Here is a 21,101-nt window from a genome sequence, read left to right as displayed (position 1 = left end):
CTCCAAGTTTAAAAACCATGTCTTCATGTCTCATCCCATCAATCTAGCATGGTTCTAGTTGTGTGCCAACGTTTGCAAAAGCCTCTTCACACATAGCTTCATTGGCTTTATTGTGGCTTGAAACAGCTCAGTAAAACTTTATGTAATTTCTTTTCAGGAAAATATCTATTTCATGAAAGCAGTTTTAACAGAAAAGTTAAACTCCTGTTTGGCCTGAGTCAATTCTCTCAAATCCACTGTTTAAGAGCCTTATACTGGGGAAAATGTTAGGCCAAGCTTATGGTAGGCTCAGTATTGGCCCCTCAAGACGGAAACACTTTGTTACTCTTATGACAAAAGGGAGTATGCAGATACAGTTAGGGACTTGAGATAGATTCACCCAGGTGGTCCCAGTGATGTCCTTGTAAGGTCCTTATAAGCGGGAACAGAGGGCGGCATTATGACCAGAGAGACCATATGACCACAGGGGCAGAAAGACTTGAAGATGCTGTACTTCGGGCTTTGAGGATGGAGGAAGAAGCAAAGGGCCACAGAATGCAAGGAATGCAGCTCCAGAAGCTGGAAAAGGCAAAACAGACATGCCCCGGAGCCTCCAGAAGGAACCAACCCTGCCAGCACCTTGACTTTAGCTCATTGAAACCGATTTTGGACTTTGGGCCTCCAGAACTGTAAGAGAATTGATCGTGCTGTTTTGAGCCACTAAGTTTGTGGTAATTTGCTAGAGCAGCAATAGGAAACCAATACAAAGCTTTTGACAAGTTTTTTATTGTGAAATATTGGATTTAGAAAAAAGTACAAAATGCCAACAGTCAGATGTGTACAAGTACGGCATTTCAATAGTCTATACATGTGAACAACTTAACAGGTTCACTGCAGAATGCTTGTTTAGACCAATACAATCTAAAAAGGACTGCAATATTCACAGGCTATTAATACATAAATAACCGGAGCCCAAATGACCCTCACTGGTAAATGCTAATCAATGGCTGAAAACAGGCTAAAAAAGCACAATACGGCACACCAGAGTACCTCCTTACAGGTCCACACTGAGAATATCAGCTCATTATGTCAATACGCTAAGATCCAGGACTGGGACTCAATGACTAGTTTATACAATTGCAAAATAATTAAGTTATAAAATAAGGTCATGGAATAAAGAGAGGGCATTCAATTAGGACTAAATATTGGGAAGCCCCTAGAAGGTTTTAGCCTTGGAATTTACAAAGCTTAATCATTTCGACTGATTTCAATTTTTTATCTGTTATCTACGAAACAGGGAAGGGCCACCTTTCTTTTGTAGCAGCTCCAACAAGGTGTAAGAACTATTACACAGTTTATTTTAAAACCATAATGACCACTGTGGATTGACAAATGGCTATGAAACCAGAATACAAACATTATAAATTTTAAAGAAATGTAATAACTGTATTATGAATTTAGCAAATCCTACAAACATTAAAATCTCTCTTAAGAAGGTATCATATATCATTGTTGAGAATACTAAATTTAGGAAGATTATTGCATGAAGACCTCATAAAAATAAACTGGTTAAGTTTTTCCATGACTGACTGATTCAGTATTTCACTGTCCCTGGAAAATTACCCTGAATTATGTTTTCAAATTGGACAAAGAATTATCTGATATCACTTTGTAACGAATCACTATAGGGATAACCTACTGAAACACGAATCATATTAAAAACATTACCGTTACCCTGTGTTCTGAGGAGAGTCTTTGATAGGCTATTCACAATCCATGCTTGTTTAAACACGTATCTTCAAATGTGATAAACTTATTAACAGTTTACTTGAAACAAATTTATCCTTGTCCATAAACTCCTAAGAGAAGGAGCTAACCTACTCTACAGAGTACATCCAGCAATGCCTGCTGCTTTAACACTGAACTGAAAGTCTGAACTGGCATTTATTAAGTAGGAGATCAATTCTAGACTACAGGCTAAAACCACTGGATCAGAATATAATTAGTCAATAACTTCTCCTAATCTATCCCCATCCTACCTTTACCTTTTATAGACAATTTTAAAGACTCTGATATAATTTTCTTATAAATAGTGCCTGAATCTTACAGTAGATTCCAATTTATTAAAAGATAATCACAGATTGATTTAAAAGATATTTAACTTTTCCAGATTTGCTTTAAACTTACAAATTAAGTATGGTGTACATAAATATTAACTTAGATAACCATATACTATAGGGAAAGCAGATATATGGACCACTGCAGAAAAACTATTAATTTTTTTAGAATTTTAATAAAAGAAAAATAAAGTAAAACATGTAACCCACAAAATATGAACATGAAGCCATATGACATAAAAAATAAAGTTACTCTATCAGAAGTGATTTAATATGAAATCTTTGGGGAAGTATTTTGACATAACTCAATGAATTCAATGACCAACAGCTTCCCGTATCACACAGAAACCAACCACAAAATCATCTAAAGTCTATATGCATTAACCGTTCTCAATGCAACCTCAAACGTTTTACTAGCAACTTTGATTTCCTTTTGAAATAGGCTTCTGTACATATGCAGTTATATACAAACATTTATTAAACATGATTTTAAAACAACTGTATGTACAAAAAGATCAGCATTCCTATAAATAAAAACATTAGGTGGCAAAAAGGCACTTGTAAGTAAAAATCTACAGTAGTTTTTACAAAACAAAACACATTTTACCTTGGATACTGTACAATAAACATGAATTCCTATGCCAATAATGAAAATACTAGTTTACTAAGAGATGTTAATGATGTAACTTGTAAAAACATATTTACATATATTCTGAAGTCCATTTAATAAAAGCACCATGATTCCCTCCTAAATTGATGTTGATGAAAAGTATAAACACAATTACCAAAAAACCAGTGTTCGCAATTTTTGTTGAAAAGTTTCTGTATTTCTAAATTGAAAACTGTTCATCTGAAATTAGCGTAGTGTAAAACAAAAAAAACAAACACCCCGCTCCGCTGACTTCTTACGGCCACACCGCCCCCGTTATTGCATGTTGCATTTTGTAAAGCGCACTACTCACGTGCTCCTTTACGACCCTTTAATACTATTGCTGGCAAAAAAGTTCCTGGATATCAAATAATTAAAAAGTTACTTCAAACCAGTTGAAGTTCCATTTGAATGTTTTACAACTTAAAAAATGCTGTATTATCAGTTACAAAAGTGAAGAGGAAACACACCAACTGACATGGTGTGCAAAAATATTTTCCCACTACACAGAATTTAAGAGCTTCACAGAATTTTTTTTTTCAAATTTTACATTTTCAGCAAAAACACTAATGAACAACTACTTTCTCAAGGGGATGTTAATATGCTTCCACTTTTGTCAAACTTTTTACCCTTTGACAAGGCTGCAACCTGTTTGAGTAGTTCTCTGTTTTTGGCCTGTGGGAGACAAAAACATTTACAATTAAAAACGGTTGAAATATTACGTCATGCTGAAAAATACTACTAAAAAGATTTCACTGAAACACTAACAGAATAAATGAAAGAGTTGATATATTGAGGTTCGTCTCTTTAATGTTGGATATGCAGAAGGAAAAGTCTAGACTGGTGGTGTATCGGCCCCCTTTGTAAATATCAATATTAATGTAAATTGTTGTCCAAAGATACAATTTGTTCCAAAGGCAACTTAAACTAAATCCACTTAAAAGAGGGTCAAAATTTCAAACAGAGAAAAAAATTTTAGTCTTTATCCTAAAAACATGAAACAGAAACTCTGTATTATTTTATAATTAATAAGCTAAGTAACTCATGATGACTTGAGAGGATTATTTCCAGACTATTTTGTTTTGATGTTTACCTAATTATAGAATAAGCGTATATATTTTCCTTTTGCAAAAATATTCAGACTTTATCACTTTGCCAAATGACTACTCTCTGAACTTAATGATACTCAAATAAATTTTTTTGTTTTTGAAGCACCCGTCAGAACCACCCTTTCAGGTCTTTTGTTCCTTTAATTGTCACACAGTTATTTGGTACTCGCTGTGATGTAATTTACACAGCAGTTACACATCATCGCTCTTTTCAGTTTCACAAAAGGCTGAAATTTTTTTTTCAAAGATTCAAGATGTCACTTTGCCATCAATCTGAACTGAGTTTGCACGTCATTCAAATGCTCCATCCATTGACAAAGATGCTGTCCTCAAGGCAGTGTCCTCAATGTGCTATGACAGCTACCAGTGTTTAGCGAGGAGGAAGGTATAAATGCGGGCAGGCCCTTGGTGAACGTTTTCATATTGTGACTGTGTCTGTCTCCCTATGTAATCTCTTAACTATTCAAATGTAGATAATAAAGAACTCTCCTATATACAAATACATTCATGTGCAAACGCTTTTGGAGTTTCTGAGCCAAAACAGAGAGAATGTTGGCAACAGTTTGGAATCTGAGCACCGCCATAAAAATAACAAAATTTCAAAAGATATCTCTGGTTTATGTTTGAAAACCAATTTCCTCCACAGGTCTCAAGATTTCTTCACTATCCAGACATCTTTTAACCTCAGTGCTTCATCTTCTAGTCTAATTTTAGCCTTTGTATGGCAAGATAACATTTTGCCTTGTCTCTATACCATCTTAAAGCAGTGTCATGAAATATTAATCTTTTCCAAGCTTTGTACCTCCACTCTCCCACCCTTTCTCCAATCAAACTCTCCCTAATACCTATGACCTCCAAAATGCACCTACTCTTAGAGATCTCTTATATTTGCAAGTCAAATCATTTTCTATGCTCAACTGCATGATTAACAGCATTTCTCTATTCAATGTTATTAAATAATTAAGGTGGTAATTAAAGAGTTTCCAGTTCAATTTCAAATTTAGAAAACCATCAAGAATTTTAAAGGATTTTTATTTTCCCTTTAAAACTAAACTGTGAGAAACTCACAGGACAAATCACCAAGAATGCCTGGCAGTTAGCAGAAGTCAAGTGCGCACACATGTGATCAACTGATACACCACTCAGCTGACCAATGCTAGTCAACGTGGTAGTTCCAAGTTGTTTTCTTTTTATTGTTAGCTACGTATTATTTAATTTATAACTATAATAGATTCACTGGCTAAAAAAAGGAATCTTAAACAGAAACTTTAAAATACAAATTAATGAAGGGCTTAAAACAAGGGCAATGCCTACAAATTTGCCTCAAGAGATCTGTCAGATCTGTCAGTTGTATTTATAGAAAAGCATTTATAATGGCATACCAAATCATTCAAAATGAATTTTCAAATTATTGTTTCTCTCTCATCATTAAGAAATGTTTTAAAAAATCAGTGAGTTTATAATTTTCAAATTTAAAGTATGAAATACAAGAACTCAAACCTCAGGTATTGAAAGATGCTTTTCCTTTTAATTCTTTAGCAGCTAATTTTCAATCTGCACTTATATATTCAGTCTCCTAATCACGTCACTAATAAGTTTATTTGCTGATAAATTATGTAAAAAGGCCTTTAAGAAAAATAAACAGTGCATCAGTTATTAAATGGAAGTAAGTCCAAATCTGTCTTATTCTTAGTACATTTAAAATACATACTTTGTAGTTTATGTAGTATTTAATATATACATATTAAACACTTTTATCCTAATGTTACTTCTTTATTATGCACCATGCAAAAATCAATTATTTAAGAACTCTTAAGCGTAAGTTAAGTTAAAAATGTTTAGAAATGCTGTCCTAAATTAGGAAAGAATATGTAGATAAAGAATCACACAGATCCTGCTTTCAATCCCGGCTCTGCTACTTATCTGCTAGCAATCTGGAGTCTTATTTTCTTGTATAGAAAACAGAAACTCCATCTACCTCGACAGGAACTAGAAGAACTAGCCGAACACACAAAATACTGAGCCCCCCCGTGGCTGGTAGGTAGCAGGTGCTCGAGTGTTAGCCCCTTTCTCCTTTCATCAACTTGTCTTCTAAGTGAAGGTACATTTTTTATTTGATAGTCTTGATATTTTAGATAGTTTTTGTTTGGTTGGTTAGGTTTTAGGGTTTGGAGATAAATACATATATATATTTTGGACAGTTTTTTTCTTGTGATGCTCAGTGCTTATTTTCCATGTTTGGTAGTTTAAAATGTTTTGAGAGCTATTAGAACAAGGTAAATTTTCTGCTTCAGGGTTCAGTTTCTTACCACAAAAAGAAAAACTGTCCACTATGTTCATTCACTTAGGCAGAGAACCTTACTAGTACTTGGTTGCTAAAGGAAGTGGGGTTAAAAGAGGATACATAACCGTGACAGAATGTCACCAGCAGTAACACAAATGATACAGGGAAGTGGTCTGACAACAAAGATCAAGGAGAAAACCTGAGTAACCTGAGGTGGGAGCCAGTGCAGAACAGGAGAAAGTACAGTTAAATCCGAGTCAGAAGATGTAGGTTTCTATGTCACTTCTGACTGACTATGTGAGCACAGTTTCATCTGTAAAATGAGGACACCACAACAGAGTATGACTGTCAGGAGCAAATAAGGACAGCCTACGTAAAATTAGGTATGTATACTTCTAAAAAGAAGAAAAATGTGTCCTTCTATATAATTATTAGTTATTATTGTATAATATGACACTGCAGCTATGAACCAAGAGGCTTAAGATAGGCTTAGGGCACCAATCAGGCTCAGATGTCAAAGAGAGGTTCCCCTGTGCTCACAACTACAAAATAAAACAACGAATTCCTCTCCTGAACAGCGAGGAGTACTAAGTTTGATCATATTTCAGTACCGTTCACAGTTTTTGTTATGTCATTCTGGATTTACTCATGCTTCGGCTTCATCACATTAAACTAGAGATGACCATGCAGAAGATTTTGTTTCCAGTAATCATTCAGCATTAATAACTGAATGAATAAAACACAATAAAACTAATGAGCAATAATAATGCATAAGAAGTCTAATATATAAAATGGGCGATCTCTCAGAACAGAGGGCAGACGAGCAGTTCCATAAATTGCCACTCATTCAGCAAATTATCTGAATACCTACTCTGTTCTACAAAAGCTTCCTCTTCAAAATTCTTTGTTAACAGTAAGATTAGCATTAAGACTAGGCAACCTCTACCTCGAATTTCAACAGGTTCCTAAATCCACACTAAAATCTTACTCAATTTGAGCTACTTTCAAAGAATGAAGAACAAAAAACCAAAAGGAATAGTAAATACCCGCTGGTGGTACAATGTTTAAAAAACAAACAAACAAAACAGGGCAGTATTAATTCCTTCCTTCCAAGCTGTGCTCTCCCATCAAGAGCCTAAAGTCTGTGTGCTGCCATCTTGTATGCTTTTAGACTTAAAATTTTTGAACTTTAAAAACCCTGTTACCCAAAGATTAATTCTACAAATGTCAGAATGTATAAATCAACAGAACATGTAATTAACTTAGTATGGTCTGACTTCTAAATTTATGAAACCTAGCTGAGAAAAGGCTTCAATAAGGAGTAAGCGGTATCTCTGTTAGATGTTCTCCATCTCTCCACCCTCAGGAACCACCCTCTTTGTCACTGTGGTGACTCCTGGCATCACCATTCAGTTGCTCTATTCACTGAAACCCTACTGAGTATACGCCGTATACTCCGAGGCTGGCCTAGGTCCCTGGAAGCTCCCTCCTGTGGAGACAGCAGAATCCTATCGGGCACTTTGAAAGTCACAGTACAAAGGTTAAAGCTTACTCTTTGGCTTTGCATCACTGCATGCAGCATGAATTTTCTCCATTTAAAGTCCCTGAAAACTGGTTTTGTGCCCCCACCTGTCCTCCCACTGTCTGGGAGGAAACAGGAAGACTAACTAACTGTACAATGTACTAAAGACCTTATTTCCACCTTAGTTTCATGAGTCTGATCTTTAATTCTTCCCTTTTCACCTGATGATTAACTGAACCTACTTCAGTGATATTCTGAAAACTCCATTTGAATTTTAGGCAAAAGTTTTCAAAATTAATCTACTGAATCCTCTATCAAGTAATTTCAAGGAGTAACTTTTAATGGGAACAGGATTAGGAACTTATAAAGTCAAAATCAAAACTGAAAATACACTAAATATTCATAAAATAGGGATACCAATACCAGTCTAAGAGAACGGATATCGTTAACCAAGTTTAGCACTCTCTGCCTAACAGTCTGCATAAATAACCCTCTTACCTGAAGTTGTTCCACAGTTTCTTTGTGAGCTTTTTCCATACTGTTCATCTTTGTTCTCAAGTTTGACTCCTGGTACTGAAAGTCTGCCTTTAATTCAGTTAACTGAAAGATTTAAAAAATACATACATGTGGATATGTGTACACACACACACACACCATTTTAAATATTCTTCAAAATAAACTCAAGATTCATTATTAAAGTTAAGTATGTTAACAGCAGTTTCCTCAGTTTTGTAACTTATCTAGAATCTGTGTTTGGTGAAATGATGAACCCTATCTAATTTATTACTTTACTTTAACATTAATAAAATTTTAATGTTAAGAAAAATATTGAGCCATCAGTAAAACTTTTGAGAAGCTGCCTTTTTTGTTTCTTTTTAAAGGCAGCTTCACTGGACACACTTTGACAACTGGGGTATGCCAACAGGAAAGCTTAATGGTTAATACCTTGGAAAATGCTTCAATTAAAACATACTTCACATTATATACAAACAAAGTAAACATTAAAACTGGTTTCAGATTAAAATAATTTTTCCAATGATAAAAGAAAAAAGGTTTCACATTGGGCAAGTACACAGAGGAACAGTTTTATCAACCAAGAGCTATATATTGCTTTTATTTTTAAATTTACAGCCAGAATTATCCAATACCACCTAAGATTTGAGGTAAAAATGGAGACCAAAGCACAGAAATACACTAACATGGAATGAGAAAGGAAAGGGAGTTACTTTAAAAATTTTTGGCTAAATTAGATAAACGTAAGAGAAACGTAAGTGGTTTGAAGAAGCAGTGACAGCTACGTAACAATTTTTCCCTAAATATATATAAATGACATATATAAAAATACAAAATCTTATAACTTCCCATTAAAAAACAAGCTGATATACCATTTCATTATCAGAGCCATGCAGAAGCAAGCTTCTGGTTATTTTTAAATGGTTTTCATTATGTGAGCTTCAAAAGTTTGCATATTCTTTTCTGCAATCACCCAGTAGCTAGTAAACAAAGAGGCACAGCAGAGAAAGGAAGTCATGGTGTCTTATTCTCGGATTTTCTGAATGAAAGCCTTTGCTTTTGTCAAATTCAAAGAATAACTGAATTCTGCTTTCAGTATCACAAAGGAATTCCTGTTCTGAAATGCCAGTTCACAACAGATCAGCTAAGATACTCTCATCACTACACTGTGAGGTGCCTCCAGATTATGAATTTATGGAAGACAAGGATCATGTCTTATTTACTTATTCATCTTTTTAACCTCATTATCTAGTACATGGCTGGCTCTGGAAGTCACTGAATAAAGTGAAATAAAGTCAAGAAACTAACTTTGTTGTCTCATATTTACATTATAAGAAAAAGTTGTAAATATGTACCTGTTTTAGGCTTACAATTACTTCTCTTATAATACTGTTAATTTCCAGCCCTATTGGTGTTTGTTAGAGAAAAAAGGAACTAACAAAAACAGAAAACTTTCAACTAACTACAGTAACACAGAATAGCCATGACAGAAAAGGAAAAGATCTAAAAAAAGCCAAAATTCCATAATTCATTCCTACTTGGTTTTGGAATCACTGATATTTTATAATAAACTTACCATTTTCTTCAACTTTTATCTAGGTTAATACACATACACCTGTCTCTGTGCAATAGAAATGTCTCTAAAATTTTGTGCATAAAACAAACCTCCATAAAAACTAGTTTAAAAAGTTCTGTTGTTAATCAAAAAGAACCATAAAAAATAAGCCATTCGTAACTACCCTATGCCAGTCCAAGGTGTGGGGAAATGTAACATAAAGCTGCTGAACGCCAGAGGTAAAAGCCAACTCAGACCCAAGCGCTGCTGTGGATACTCAGCAATATCTATATGCTGCATATCTATAATCCTGTCTTGTTCATAATTTTAAAAGCTGTATTTTTAATGTTTTCCTATTGCAGTAAGATGACTGAAATAGGTCACCTCAGATAGTCGAGAACCATGAAACAAGTACAGAAGTAGGTTCTACCCTCCACGATAAGCAAACATCAGTGACAGCAGCCATGAGCACATCTGCATGCCGGAGCCGTAACAAGCACTCTACATGTTCGTTTAATCACAACCATCATCCCATGAGATGGTGTTAATAGTCTCATTTTTAAAATGAGAAAATTGAGGCCCAAAGAGGTAAAATTCTGCTCAAGTGCACAAAGAACGTGTTAGAACTTTTCACTAAACAGACAACATATCTGATATTCCTCTTGATCTAAGTGATAAAGTCCCAATAAGTACACTTAACTTCCTATCTTAGACACCTGCTGCTCATCAGTACCACACAGGAAACTCCCATAGCATGACTTTTCGTCAGTTATTTGATCTCGATTGAAATAAATACATAATTGGTATATCAAAGACTTTATTCAACTACTTTCTTTTATCAAAAGAACTGACATAATACTCCATTTACATCTCATTTCCAAATTGAGACATTAGACCTATTTTTAGATTACAGGCTTACTGAAAACTAACGTTCAGAAATTATTAGAAATCTCATTAGCTCTCAATTAATTCTCAGAACTAAAATTCTGAAAGACCATTCTATGAATTAGATGGCTTAGGTTCCAATTTGGGTTTCTATGTCTTGTAAGAATCATGCACAACACACGTTACCAAGTTATTAACCAAAGCCTCACAAAATTTGCAACTATCAAGCACGAGTCAAGATGCAAATCTTACCAGGCTCAGTGAACCATGTACCTACCTTTTTATCTTTTTCTAAAATGGTCTGGTCTCTCTGCTGTAAGAGACGTTTAAGCGACATCACTTCTTCTTTCAGTTGACTTATAAGGACAAAATTGTCTGTTCCCCCACTATCTGCTGACTGATTTATAGAGCTACTAAAAAGAAAAAAGTAGAACACAGTTAAGTGAAGTAGAAGGAAAATTAGCAGGTGTTCAAATTGCATAAATTAGACAATTCCACAAACATCCTTAAGGCTAATGCAAAAAAATATGTACCTGACAGAAATGGATGCAACTGGCAAATTACCTTACTAATGGCACACATTACATACACCTGCAGAAATATAATTCAGTATTAGCTTTTAGGGGGTCAATACTTCTAGTGTAAAGCAATAGGCAGCCAATTTGTACAGTAACATCAGCAAACTTTTGGCTAATGAACTAAAACAAAGTCACTCTCATAATACTTTAAATCTAAAAACATTTTCCAAGCAGGTCAAGTTCAAATATCACAATTAGATTTGTGTTTCACTGAAGAATAATTAAGATAAAGAGAATGTTCTCTATTCAGATTTTTTTCAAAACCCAAATTTATGCCCCAATAGAACAGCATAATTCAGTGCCACTTTCTTATTGCCAAAATTAAGTTCAAAATTTTAACTGATTATGTTTACTTTTCTAGGTGACTCAAAGAAGTCAATGCAGAAGATACATGTTTCTCTTCTTTCACCTAGTAATAACCAGCAATCAGCCATAACCGTTCAACTAAGTTGAATTTCCACAGCACTAAAGGAATTCATTTTTACCTATCTCCATTAGATGGCTTAGATTCCAATTTGGGCTTTTTCTTTGGAGTTTCATTCTGAATTGCTGCAGAGGATTTATGGCTGAAACCAAACATTAACAAAAATAATTAGAGTAAAAAGGGTAGAGGCATCAAATGAAAAGTTATTCTTCTTCCCCTAAAAGATTATTGAACATCAATTTCATTCTAAAGCCTAAGTAACAAAGTTAAAGGGATGTCACATTTTTAAAAATACTTCAGAAAATACGCTAACATATTTACCTCTGTTTCCATAGTCCCTGCTCTTGTTCTGGACTCAGATTGCTGATTCTGAAAAATACACAAATGACATCATCACATAACATTTATTTAATACATCAACATGTTAACAGCGTTCTTCCCAATGGAATCAAATGATATATGTTTATAATCTTTTGTTCAGAGAAAGACATGTTCAACTACGTTTTCAGACTAAAGCTAATAGATACTGAATAAATCATATCCCAGTAAGATTAGATTCCAAAATTCTAATCAAATGACTACTAGCCATCTTAAGTTTTTTAAGAAAGGTACAATGACAGGGACAATTTTCTTTCTAATCAGGACTTTCATAATTCAATTGATTATCATACTAAGGGCTAGAGTATATGAGCATGAAAACTACCAGGTTTTATAAAACAGGGTTCTACAATTACACAGTCTGAAAATCATCTTACTTGGATTGCCCTTACTATTCAGACAGAAGATGTTTTGTCTTTAAAGTTAAGGCCTTCCTAATAATCCTGTGTGGAGATTCCTTTGGAGTAACTCAAGTTGCTCAGAATAGTGTGTCAAGTTCAACCAGGAAATACCTGAATGTCTTTCTTTCCTACTTTTCCTAAGAATCCTCTCCAAAGTCTCTAGTCTTTCGTTAGGCTGTACTCTGGAGAAGACATGCTGAAAATACTGGGAAATTTCAGAGTAACAACTACTTTTATTTTTAGTTATAATTAACACTATAATACTACATCTTTTCCATTATGTCACAATATTAATAACTACTTTATAATTCACTGTGAATTGTGTATACTTTTCTCTGGTACTTTCATGTTAGCCAGTCCTTCACTAACCCCTAGTCTATTCATTCAACACGTACAGAGCATCTCCTATGTACCAGACACCATGTATACTGCTGAGCCTTGAACAGCATGGGGGTTAGGGATGCGGATCCTCTGCACGGTCGAAAATCTGCACATAACTTTATAGTCAGCCCTCCACATAGGCGGGGCCACACCCACAGATTCGAACAACTGCAGGTCATGTAGAACTATGGTATGTAAAAAAAAAAAAAAAAAAAAAAAAAAATTCTCAGTATATGAGTGTACCTATGTAGTTCAAACCTGTTGTTGTTCAAGGTCCACTGTATACACAATATAAGAGATGTTAGAAGACCTGGGCTGTGTGACCTTTTGCAAGTTACTTAAAAATCCCTGAGCCTCAGTTCCCTCACCTGTAAAATGGGTATAATGCATACCTTATAGAGAATGTAAGGATTAAATAAGTTATATATGTAAAAACATTTAGTACTGTGCTAGCATACACACAATAGAAATATGTACATGTTCACGTGTGTGTGTATAAAATTAACTATTGTTTAAGCTGTAGAAACTTCTAAAGCAAAAGTAAGAAACAGAACTATGTTCTTAAGAATCAGCTATAAATAAATAACAAGTTGGGGAAACGGCAGCTGTAATCCTGTCAACCTGAGTTATTCTTTCCACCTGGCAATGAACGACAACCCTACTGAGGAATTCAGTTGCCGTTCTGTTTCTTTTACAAATTTCACTAAAGGCATCAGGAAGCCATATAGTCACACATGAATTAATAGCAGTATCCAGATCTCAAAGTGAGAACAATCGCATTGATGATATCTTAACAGAAGCACCTGGAATCTCATCTTAGCTTTCTGAGGTGGGCTATTCCTGGATCCATACTGACCTGAGTTTCCTCCTCCCTCCACCCCCCATCACTACGTATCACAACACATAAGCTCCTCATACTCATCCTTATCTACTGAACTCAAGATAGGACTCCACAAACTGGCTGCCTACTCATCTAATACAAAATAGTATTTGCATTTCTTAAATAATCAAAAGGAAAACAAAAAGTCAGTCTTCTTTCCCTTTACTTTTGAAACCTGTTCTTCTTTCAAAAGATTAAGTTACTGTCACAAAATCTGATCTTTATAATCTGAGTGCATCCTTTCACATCACGCTAAAACAGATTGATCTGTAAACGACAAGGGAAAGAGGCATTTCAGCTGAGTCTCAGGTCTGACAGTTACCATTGTGTTAGTTATTTTTTTCCAATTTTTTCTTAAAACAAGAAGCAAAAACAAGGAAGATTTACGTTCCCCTGCTCCTTGGGATACTCTGATATACAGATCACAAGATTTCTTCACAACAGCCAGACCAGAAGTCATTATGCAGTCTACCACTGTTACAACTAGAAATCACTACAGTCGCGCAGTGAGGCAAGTGGACAAACTGCTAGAGAAGCAAACAACATCCGTGCCTCAGTAAACCGCCATCACCTAGTGTAACGTGTGCTCGCCTATAATTTAGAACCAAGTGCTGTTAATTAGACAGAACTATGTTACACTCCACAAATATCACCATGTGTTCCTAACTATGGCAGGCATCAGTGTTCTGTAAATAAAATTATGTTTTAAGTATCTAGAACTTAAAAGGACTCAGAGAAATTTGGGAAAAAAGACACTGAATTCTTCTGAAAATCAGCATATCATATCCTTTTTTTTTGTTTTAATTTTTGTGTTTAATTTGTTTCAACATTCTTGATTTGTCTGTGGAGACTGAAGCCACACTTAAAAAAAAAACCTTTACAAATGTTAAGGGTTATGGTATTACTATTGTATGACGTTTCCCCCCAAGGCACTGTAAAGTCCAAGTAGTTGTTGTAGTTGTTTATATTCAAATAGAGTCCCTGTCTGTGTTTTTTAAGAAAAGGAAGATACCACTAGTTAAAGGGAATACCTCTCAGACTTGGGGAACCTTCTAGATTTAGAATGCTTCTACCATGGTCACAAACGATAATGTTACAATCTGTTCTCCAAAGATACCAAATACATTTCCTACTTACTGGTTTAAATTGGTTTTAGCTAAAACAACAGTAACTGAGGTAAATCATAATAATTTTACATTAAAATCCTAACAATTATTTGAATAAAAAAAGAAAACTGAGGCTTTTGGTAACATGAATCAATGAAGTAATAACTCTGATGTACTTATATTTTGACTTTATTATATGATCATAATTTTACATTGTAATTCCCCAGATGTCCTATCTTTATATGGGTGGTAAACAGGTAAACACACTCATTAGGTGTAATTTTATACACCAAAAAAAAAGTGGGAAACAGCCCTAGACACTTAAGCTTACCATGTACAACAGAAACTAGACTAGTAAAGAACTCGTATCTGCAAAAAGTTAAAACGCCAATGTAGGCATTAAAATGCCAGGGAGGACTTTGGAAAACACGATTTCCAAACTACTTACTTGTGATGGCTACTGCTGTGACGATGGTGATGGTGATGATGGTGGTGATGATGTTTTGAATGATGCTGGTCTTTCTCAGTAAGAGATGAAGATGATGAATTCGAATGTGAAGATCCCAGGCTCTTCCTTTGTTCTTTTGTCTTCTGTAAAACTCTCTTGTATGATAAAGTACAGAGCCAGCATAATAACTTCCCATCAACCTTTTTAAAGAAAATATTTACGTTAGATGAAATGCATCTGTAAACTGGCTCGAACTGAAACCAGGTAAACTGCTCAACTGATATATTTCACATACACACAGAGATTGTTGTAAAATTACACTTTTTTAAAACTTGGGGAAATGCTTGTTTGGAGGATCATAAAGTTAGAATGGATAATATATGGGATTTCATTAGTTTTGAGGCATTTTTAACTTTGGAGAGAGAAACTTTGTTTTCTTATTTCTGTAAAATAATCATAAATTGATGATATATTTGAAAGAAACTTTAGGCACGAGCCTGAATTCTTAAACTACTGTGTAATTACTAAAATGACAAAGTATTTCCCACTACAGTAAAATTGTTAATTTACAGAAAAAAAGGAGAGTTTGAATGACAGAGTCGATTCTCACTCGCAGATTTTGTATTTTCAGATTCACCACCTACTTGCTAAAATCTCAAAATCAACTTGCATTACTTTCGGGATCATTCACCCACATGCACAGAGCAGCAAGAAATATGTGTAGCTTGACCACAGATGTTTCCAGCTGAGATTGAACAGGTCATGCTCTACTGCCTTTTTCAGCTCTCATACTGTAAACAAGGGTCCTTTTCACAGTCCACTTAGTACCCCATTTTTGCATCTGTGCTTTTTATTGGTGATTTCACTGTTAAAATGGTCCCCAAGTGTAGTGCTAAAGTGAGGTACAGTGTTCCTAAGTGCAAGGCAGCTGTGATGTACCTTATGTGAAAAGTACCTGAGTTAGATAAGCTTCATTCAGGCATAGCTACAGTGCTGTTTGCATGAGTTCAATTTAATCAATCAACGACATATACCAAGTAAGGTGTCTTTAACGAAAACATACACAAAACAAGATTAGGTACTGATCAACTGATTACCAGGTCATGACCAGAGAAGGAACCTAATCCCGTACTGCCCATAGGAGCAACAGTTCAGTATTCACTGATTCAGTGTTTGCAGCAACTTTATAAAACACCACAAACAATGAGAACCAATTGTATGTATGTGTGTCAAGGAGGAGGAAAAGAGACTTCTTTCCAAAATTATTAAGACTAAATCTATAAAAATTAAATTTTTTATCTTCTGCTTGATCACTCAAGAAGCACTGGAGGGACATGACTCACAACTAAGGTACCGATACTGCAGTGGAGGGATCTGGCAGAGCCCCTCAAAGACACAGTCATCCTCCAAATCAACCGAAACTGACGGACAACAGGCCTGGTGAATGCTCCTCAGCAGAGGAATGTCACATGCATACATGTATATTCTAAGTCATTGTAAACAGAGAAAAACAAACAATGGTTTAAAATGTTAGCCCCAAGTTAAAAAGCCTATGACCAACTTTAAGTTAGACGTGTGCATGTGCCATCAGGTACTTTTTTCACACCAGTAACTTCAAGTAACCAGCAAAAGGGTAAGTAGCTGAAAGGATTTAAAAACAGTAATTCTCCCTCACCAAATGCTAGAGAACCAAACAGCACAGAATAGCCACAGAACAGAATAAATTCTAGAGCATCGTAATCTCAACCGATCAACGTGAATCAACGTGAAACGCCAACAAGGAGAAAAAGCCCTGATCCTGCACTTTCGTTTAACTATCTGCTTTCTGGGACCCAAGAATATATCGAGCCTCAGTGATTTACTGATTATAAGAACTTTCAACTGGTTTGGTGTTTCACTTAATTTCCAGAAGATGTCATAACATAAATAAAATATACCTTTCTTCTTCCTTCCTCCTTCCGATCAAAAGCACATTGTTGTTTGCACTGTTCACAGGTCTGCGGTGGTCCATATTTTTTTTCTGAATTTGTGCAACGCTGACACTTTGTACCAATAAATGCTGCAATTATGTTACAGTACTGGCAAGGCTTAGGCTGAAAACCAGACATATGTTTTCTTTAATTGAGATATTTAAAAATATTGAAATTTTGCTGCATAAAATACACCCAGTATACAGGACATTTCAGGAATTAAGGAAACCAATAGGTAAAAAAATTTTCTGTCGAGTACGTTGCCCTAAGATAGTCAAAGATGTTTATTATGTTACTATTCATTTACTAATGTTTATTTCTAAACTCATGAAACTTTTTGTTACTCTACTGAATAGTTAAATAAGATCATGAGAAGCATATTTACAATTTGCATAGTATGTTATACAATACAAAAGCTACATGTGAAAAAGATTTCAATTAATGAAAATAAAGGTACATATTGATAGAAAAGTTTTATGTATCTAGCATTTGGGGGAATGAACTTCTACTAAGTTAATATCTTGTTAGCTTAATTACTGTATCATTTATTCAAAATACATGTAACAACTTTTAATCATATGCAGGGACAGAAAATGCAAGGAATATATACCACATGTAACTTTTCAACTTAAAAAAAAAAATTGGCACAAGCATATTCAACATAACTATAACATACCTTGGTTTTCTTTGATATTCAAAAGATAATCCAGAATTTTAGAAAGCCTTAAAGTCAACAATACGGCTAATCATAAAAGTAATATATCAATAATGATTGTAATATATATATATATATAAAGAATTCAGAAAGGATAATTTCACAACCTTTGTGATTAAATGCCACATTTGTGCTGCTACACAAAAATTAAGAGATTCTGAAGAAGGGGAAAAGTATAATTATGCAAACTTTATAAATAAGTAGATTCTCTATTACCAAGAGTTTGTTTGCTATGTTTGAATCTTTAAAGAATAAAATCATACATTTAACTCTGAAATTCAATACATATAAAATGCACATAATATGACTTTTTACATGTTATCTTCCCAACAGACTCTACAGAAAATTTATTTCCTGAAATATTTTGGTATTTTGAAATATTTAAGAACATAGCAATATCTGTTTTTCAAAAGGGCCCATTTTTGTGAAAACATTAATTGACCACTAGCAATAAAATGACATGAAAATATAAGACATACTTACGGTGCCAAACTGCTTCACATTTTGAGCACACTTCTTACAAATTGTGTTAGTTTTGCTGAAAAGGAAATTGTATATAGATGATGAAATTTCTGCAGCTTTCTAACTAGCACAATGCTGAACTAAGGCAAACAATCAAAATGTACTATCTGCTTTAGTAGTACTCAAAACTTACTCTAACATGGACCAAAAATTTTTTTAAATGTACAAATATAAGGCTCTTTTTAGGGATGTATATTATCCAAGTTTACTTCTCTTAATTAACTTAAATGTTTTCATACATTTTTATTGTGTATTTTTGGACAAAGGGAACAAAACAAAAACTCCTCATGTTTCCTATCTAGTTCCAGAATCTTCACATTTGCCACTATTTATGCACAGCATTACACATTAGTGCCTACCTGACATTCCACTGGGCCTTCTCCACTACTATGATGCTCACATCTACTTGTGAAGAAATTCTTTTTCCTTCTCTTAAGCTATTCTATGCACACTGATGCTCTGATAGGAATCACCCAGTTAAAAAAATGTGTTCTCCACTGGTAACAAGTTACTAGAGTTCACTCTTGGAAGGTAGTTGGTTAACTACAGATCTTTCCTCAGGTCCATGTCCACACTAACACTCTGCTATTTCATAATAACTTAACAGCAACTATTTCTATTTGCACTTTTCATTAGCAAGGCTGTACATTTTCCATGCAATAATTTTTTGTTTCTTCATGTATAGTCTATCTGTAAAATAACTGTTAATTTTTTGTCAACATTCTCTCTACTACCATGTATAAAAGGTTTATGACTTAAAATTTAAGAAACTAAACAATTTTATTAAAAAAGTGTAAATACAAATATGGGATTACAATCCCCAAGTATTCCTTATGACAGTACTTTGTCTTTAACAATCAAAAACTATTCAGTATACAAACCTCTCTTGTTGAAATTCTGATCTGCAGTAAGTACATTTTACAATAGGATGCGCAATCCGACATTCCTGTAATAAGACAATGTTATTAGTCAGTTACTTATCTCAAAGTCCCAAATTTCACTTCTCTGGTGGAAAAGTATTACCCAACCTAGTCAAATGCCTAACATATCAATAAAATCTGCCCCCCAGTGTAGACAATTGAGTGATTTATCAAATAAGTGGCCAATTACAGCACAATTCCTTAGGGAAGTCGTAGGTGTCTTTGTCTTTATTAGATGTAAGGGATACGCTACCGATAAATTAAGCTGTCAGGGCCGATTTCAAGGATTGGTTAAATGTGAAACTACTTATTATTTTGCACCGTTGCTCACAGACAGCATCCCGGCTTTAATGGGATGGGAGGAGCTCCAAATCATAGAGCATTCTGTTCCCAAACCAGACGCTTCGCTTTCCTGGGCAGGGAAGAAGGATGCCATCAGCTTTGCGGCTTCAGGTTCCTAGCAAGAAAGTGCAAACACCGTCCCCTGCCTCCCGGTGGAAGGAGAGGACAGACCAGGCAGAACACCGAGATGAAAACATCTCCACCCCGGGGTCTCTGCGGCATAGACAGGTGGCTGCCTCACTCAGCCCCACCCCTGAGACCCCCTCAACGCTGTTGGGGCCCGGCCCCCTCCAGGGCCGCCTGCGAGAGGGCAGGACTCTGTCTTCCCCTCAGGGGCTTTCCCAGCTGATGCCCAGGATCTCGGATAAGGGGGTCTCTGGGAGAGGAGGCGAGAGATCCTAACCCTCAGGGCGCCGGCGAAGAGAGCGGGGCTGCAATGCAGCGGGAACCCAGCTCCCTCGGGCTACGGCCGAGGAAACCCCGCCCGCCCGCCGCCCAGCGCCCACGGACCTTGCACAGCTGCTGGCCCTGGGAGAGCTCCTCGAAGGGATAGCGCTGGGTGCACTTGGTGCAGGCGTACAGGGCCGAGGCCGCCATCCTGCTCCTCAGTCTCCTCCTCCACCGCCGCCCGCTCCGAGGCGGGGCCCTACGGGGAACTCGGCTGCCGCCGCCACCCGGGCCGCGGGCTCCTCCTCCTCCCCCTCCCCCTGCCTTGCGCCCACCAGGGCCTCTTCGCGAGAACCCAAGGCCCTGCGGCCGCCGTCGTCTCCCTCCGCCTCCACTTCCGCCCCAGCCCAGCCTGTGACGCCTTCCCAGCCGCTCCCGTTTAGGCCCCGAGAGCGGCGGAGGGAGACGAAGCGGATAGTTCGATGCGATTTAGCTGCGCGGCAGCGGATCCGCTTCCTCCTCGGCCTCCCTTCCCCACCACTGATTGGCTGGGGAGGCTACTGCGTCACTCGGTCGCCCCGCCCAACTGCTAACCCCCGCTACGCAGGGAGCTCCCACAAAGGGAGGTAGTCGCTGGCCAATAAGAGCTCGATGTTCTCAGCGCGCGAAATCCACTTTAAACACACCCCGCCCGAAGGCCGCGGCTAGTTGTAGCAGCCAGTCCCAGGTTTGCGTGGGCGCTTCCCAATCCAATTGGGCAGTTATTTGCGAAGGTTTTTCTCTGCCCCTACTCTTTTTTCCCCTTGACTTACATTGGGCCAAATCCCTAAGCCCCTCCTAATTCTATTCGTCATTGGCTGACAGCTAAGTACTTCACCTGGAGAGGCGTCCCCGAGTCAAACTCACGCTCTCTCCGGCGTTTAGTCCAAGGGACAGATGGAGTGTTTGAGCTTCGCATTCGCTTTTATTTCAGTCATTTGATTCAATTACCAATAGAGACAACAACCCCTCGCCCACGTTCCCCCCTCGAGAAGGC

At 36.4% G+C, this 21,101-nt stretch overlaps 1 protein-coding gene across 6 annotated transcripts; it reads right to left on the bottom strand.

Annotated features, from left to right (window-relative positions):
• Positions 1-749: 749 nt before the first annotated feature.
• Positions 750-20,608, bottom strand: FAM76B (family with sequence similarity 76 member B). Of its 6 annotated transcripts, none has more exons than XM_032488293.1 (11): positions 20,189-20,607; positions 19,668-19,793; positions 19,298-19,362; positions 18,378-18,432; positions 17,147-17,302; positions 15,210-15,409; positions 11,937-11,984; positions 11,677-11,757; positions 10,891-11,023; positions 8,159-8,260; positions 750-3,420 (listed from the first exon to the last, which is right to left on the bottom strand). In XM_032488293.1, exons 1-11 carry the CDS (start codon positions 20,273-20,275, stop codon positions 3,331-3,333), a joined length of 1,143 nt encoding a protein of 380 aa, XP_032344184.1. In that variant the 5' UTR covers positions 20,276-20,607; the 3' UTR covers positions 750-3,330. The 6 variants fall into 6 exon arrangements, with proteins under 6 accessions (XP_032344184.1, XP_032344183.1, XP_032344185.1 ...); XM_032488292.1 differs by having other exon boundaries at positions 10,891-11,026; positions 20,189-20,606; XM_032488294.1 differs by lacking the exon at positions 19,668-19,793 and having other exon boundaries at positions 10,891-11,026; positions 20,189-20,604.
• Between the last annotated feature and the right edge of the window lie 493 nt (positions 20,609-21,101).

Source organism: Camelus ferus, chromosome 10, assembly GCF_009834535.1.
Source record: "Camelus ferus isolate YT-003-E chromosome 10, BCGSAC_Cfer_1.0, whole genome shotgun sequence".
NCBI classification, from domain to species: domain Eukaryota; kingdom Metazoa; phylum Chordata; class Mammalia; order Artiodactyla; family Camelidae; genus Camelus; species Camelus ferus.
This window is presented reverse-complemented; position numbering and strand designations above follow the sequence as displayed.

What these genes read in the sequence shown, in the direction of transcription:
- FAM76B (XM_032488292.1), bottom strand. Translation starts at nt 20,275, where the DNA reads ATGGCGGCCTCGGCCCTGTACGCCTGCACCAAGTGCACCCAGCGCTAT. An exon ending in TCAGAATTTCAACAAGAGAG is followed by an intron (nt 18,433 to 19,297) that starts GTTTGTATACTG and finishes TTTCCTTTTCAG; the next exon opens with CAAAACTAACACAATTTGTA. An exon ending in AAACTGTGGAACAACTTCAG is followed by an intron (nt 3,421 to 8,158) that starts GTAAGAGGGTTA and finishes TGTCTCCCACAG; the next exon opens with GCCAAAAACAGAGAACTACT.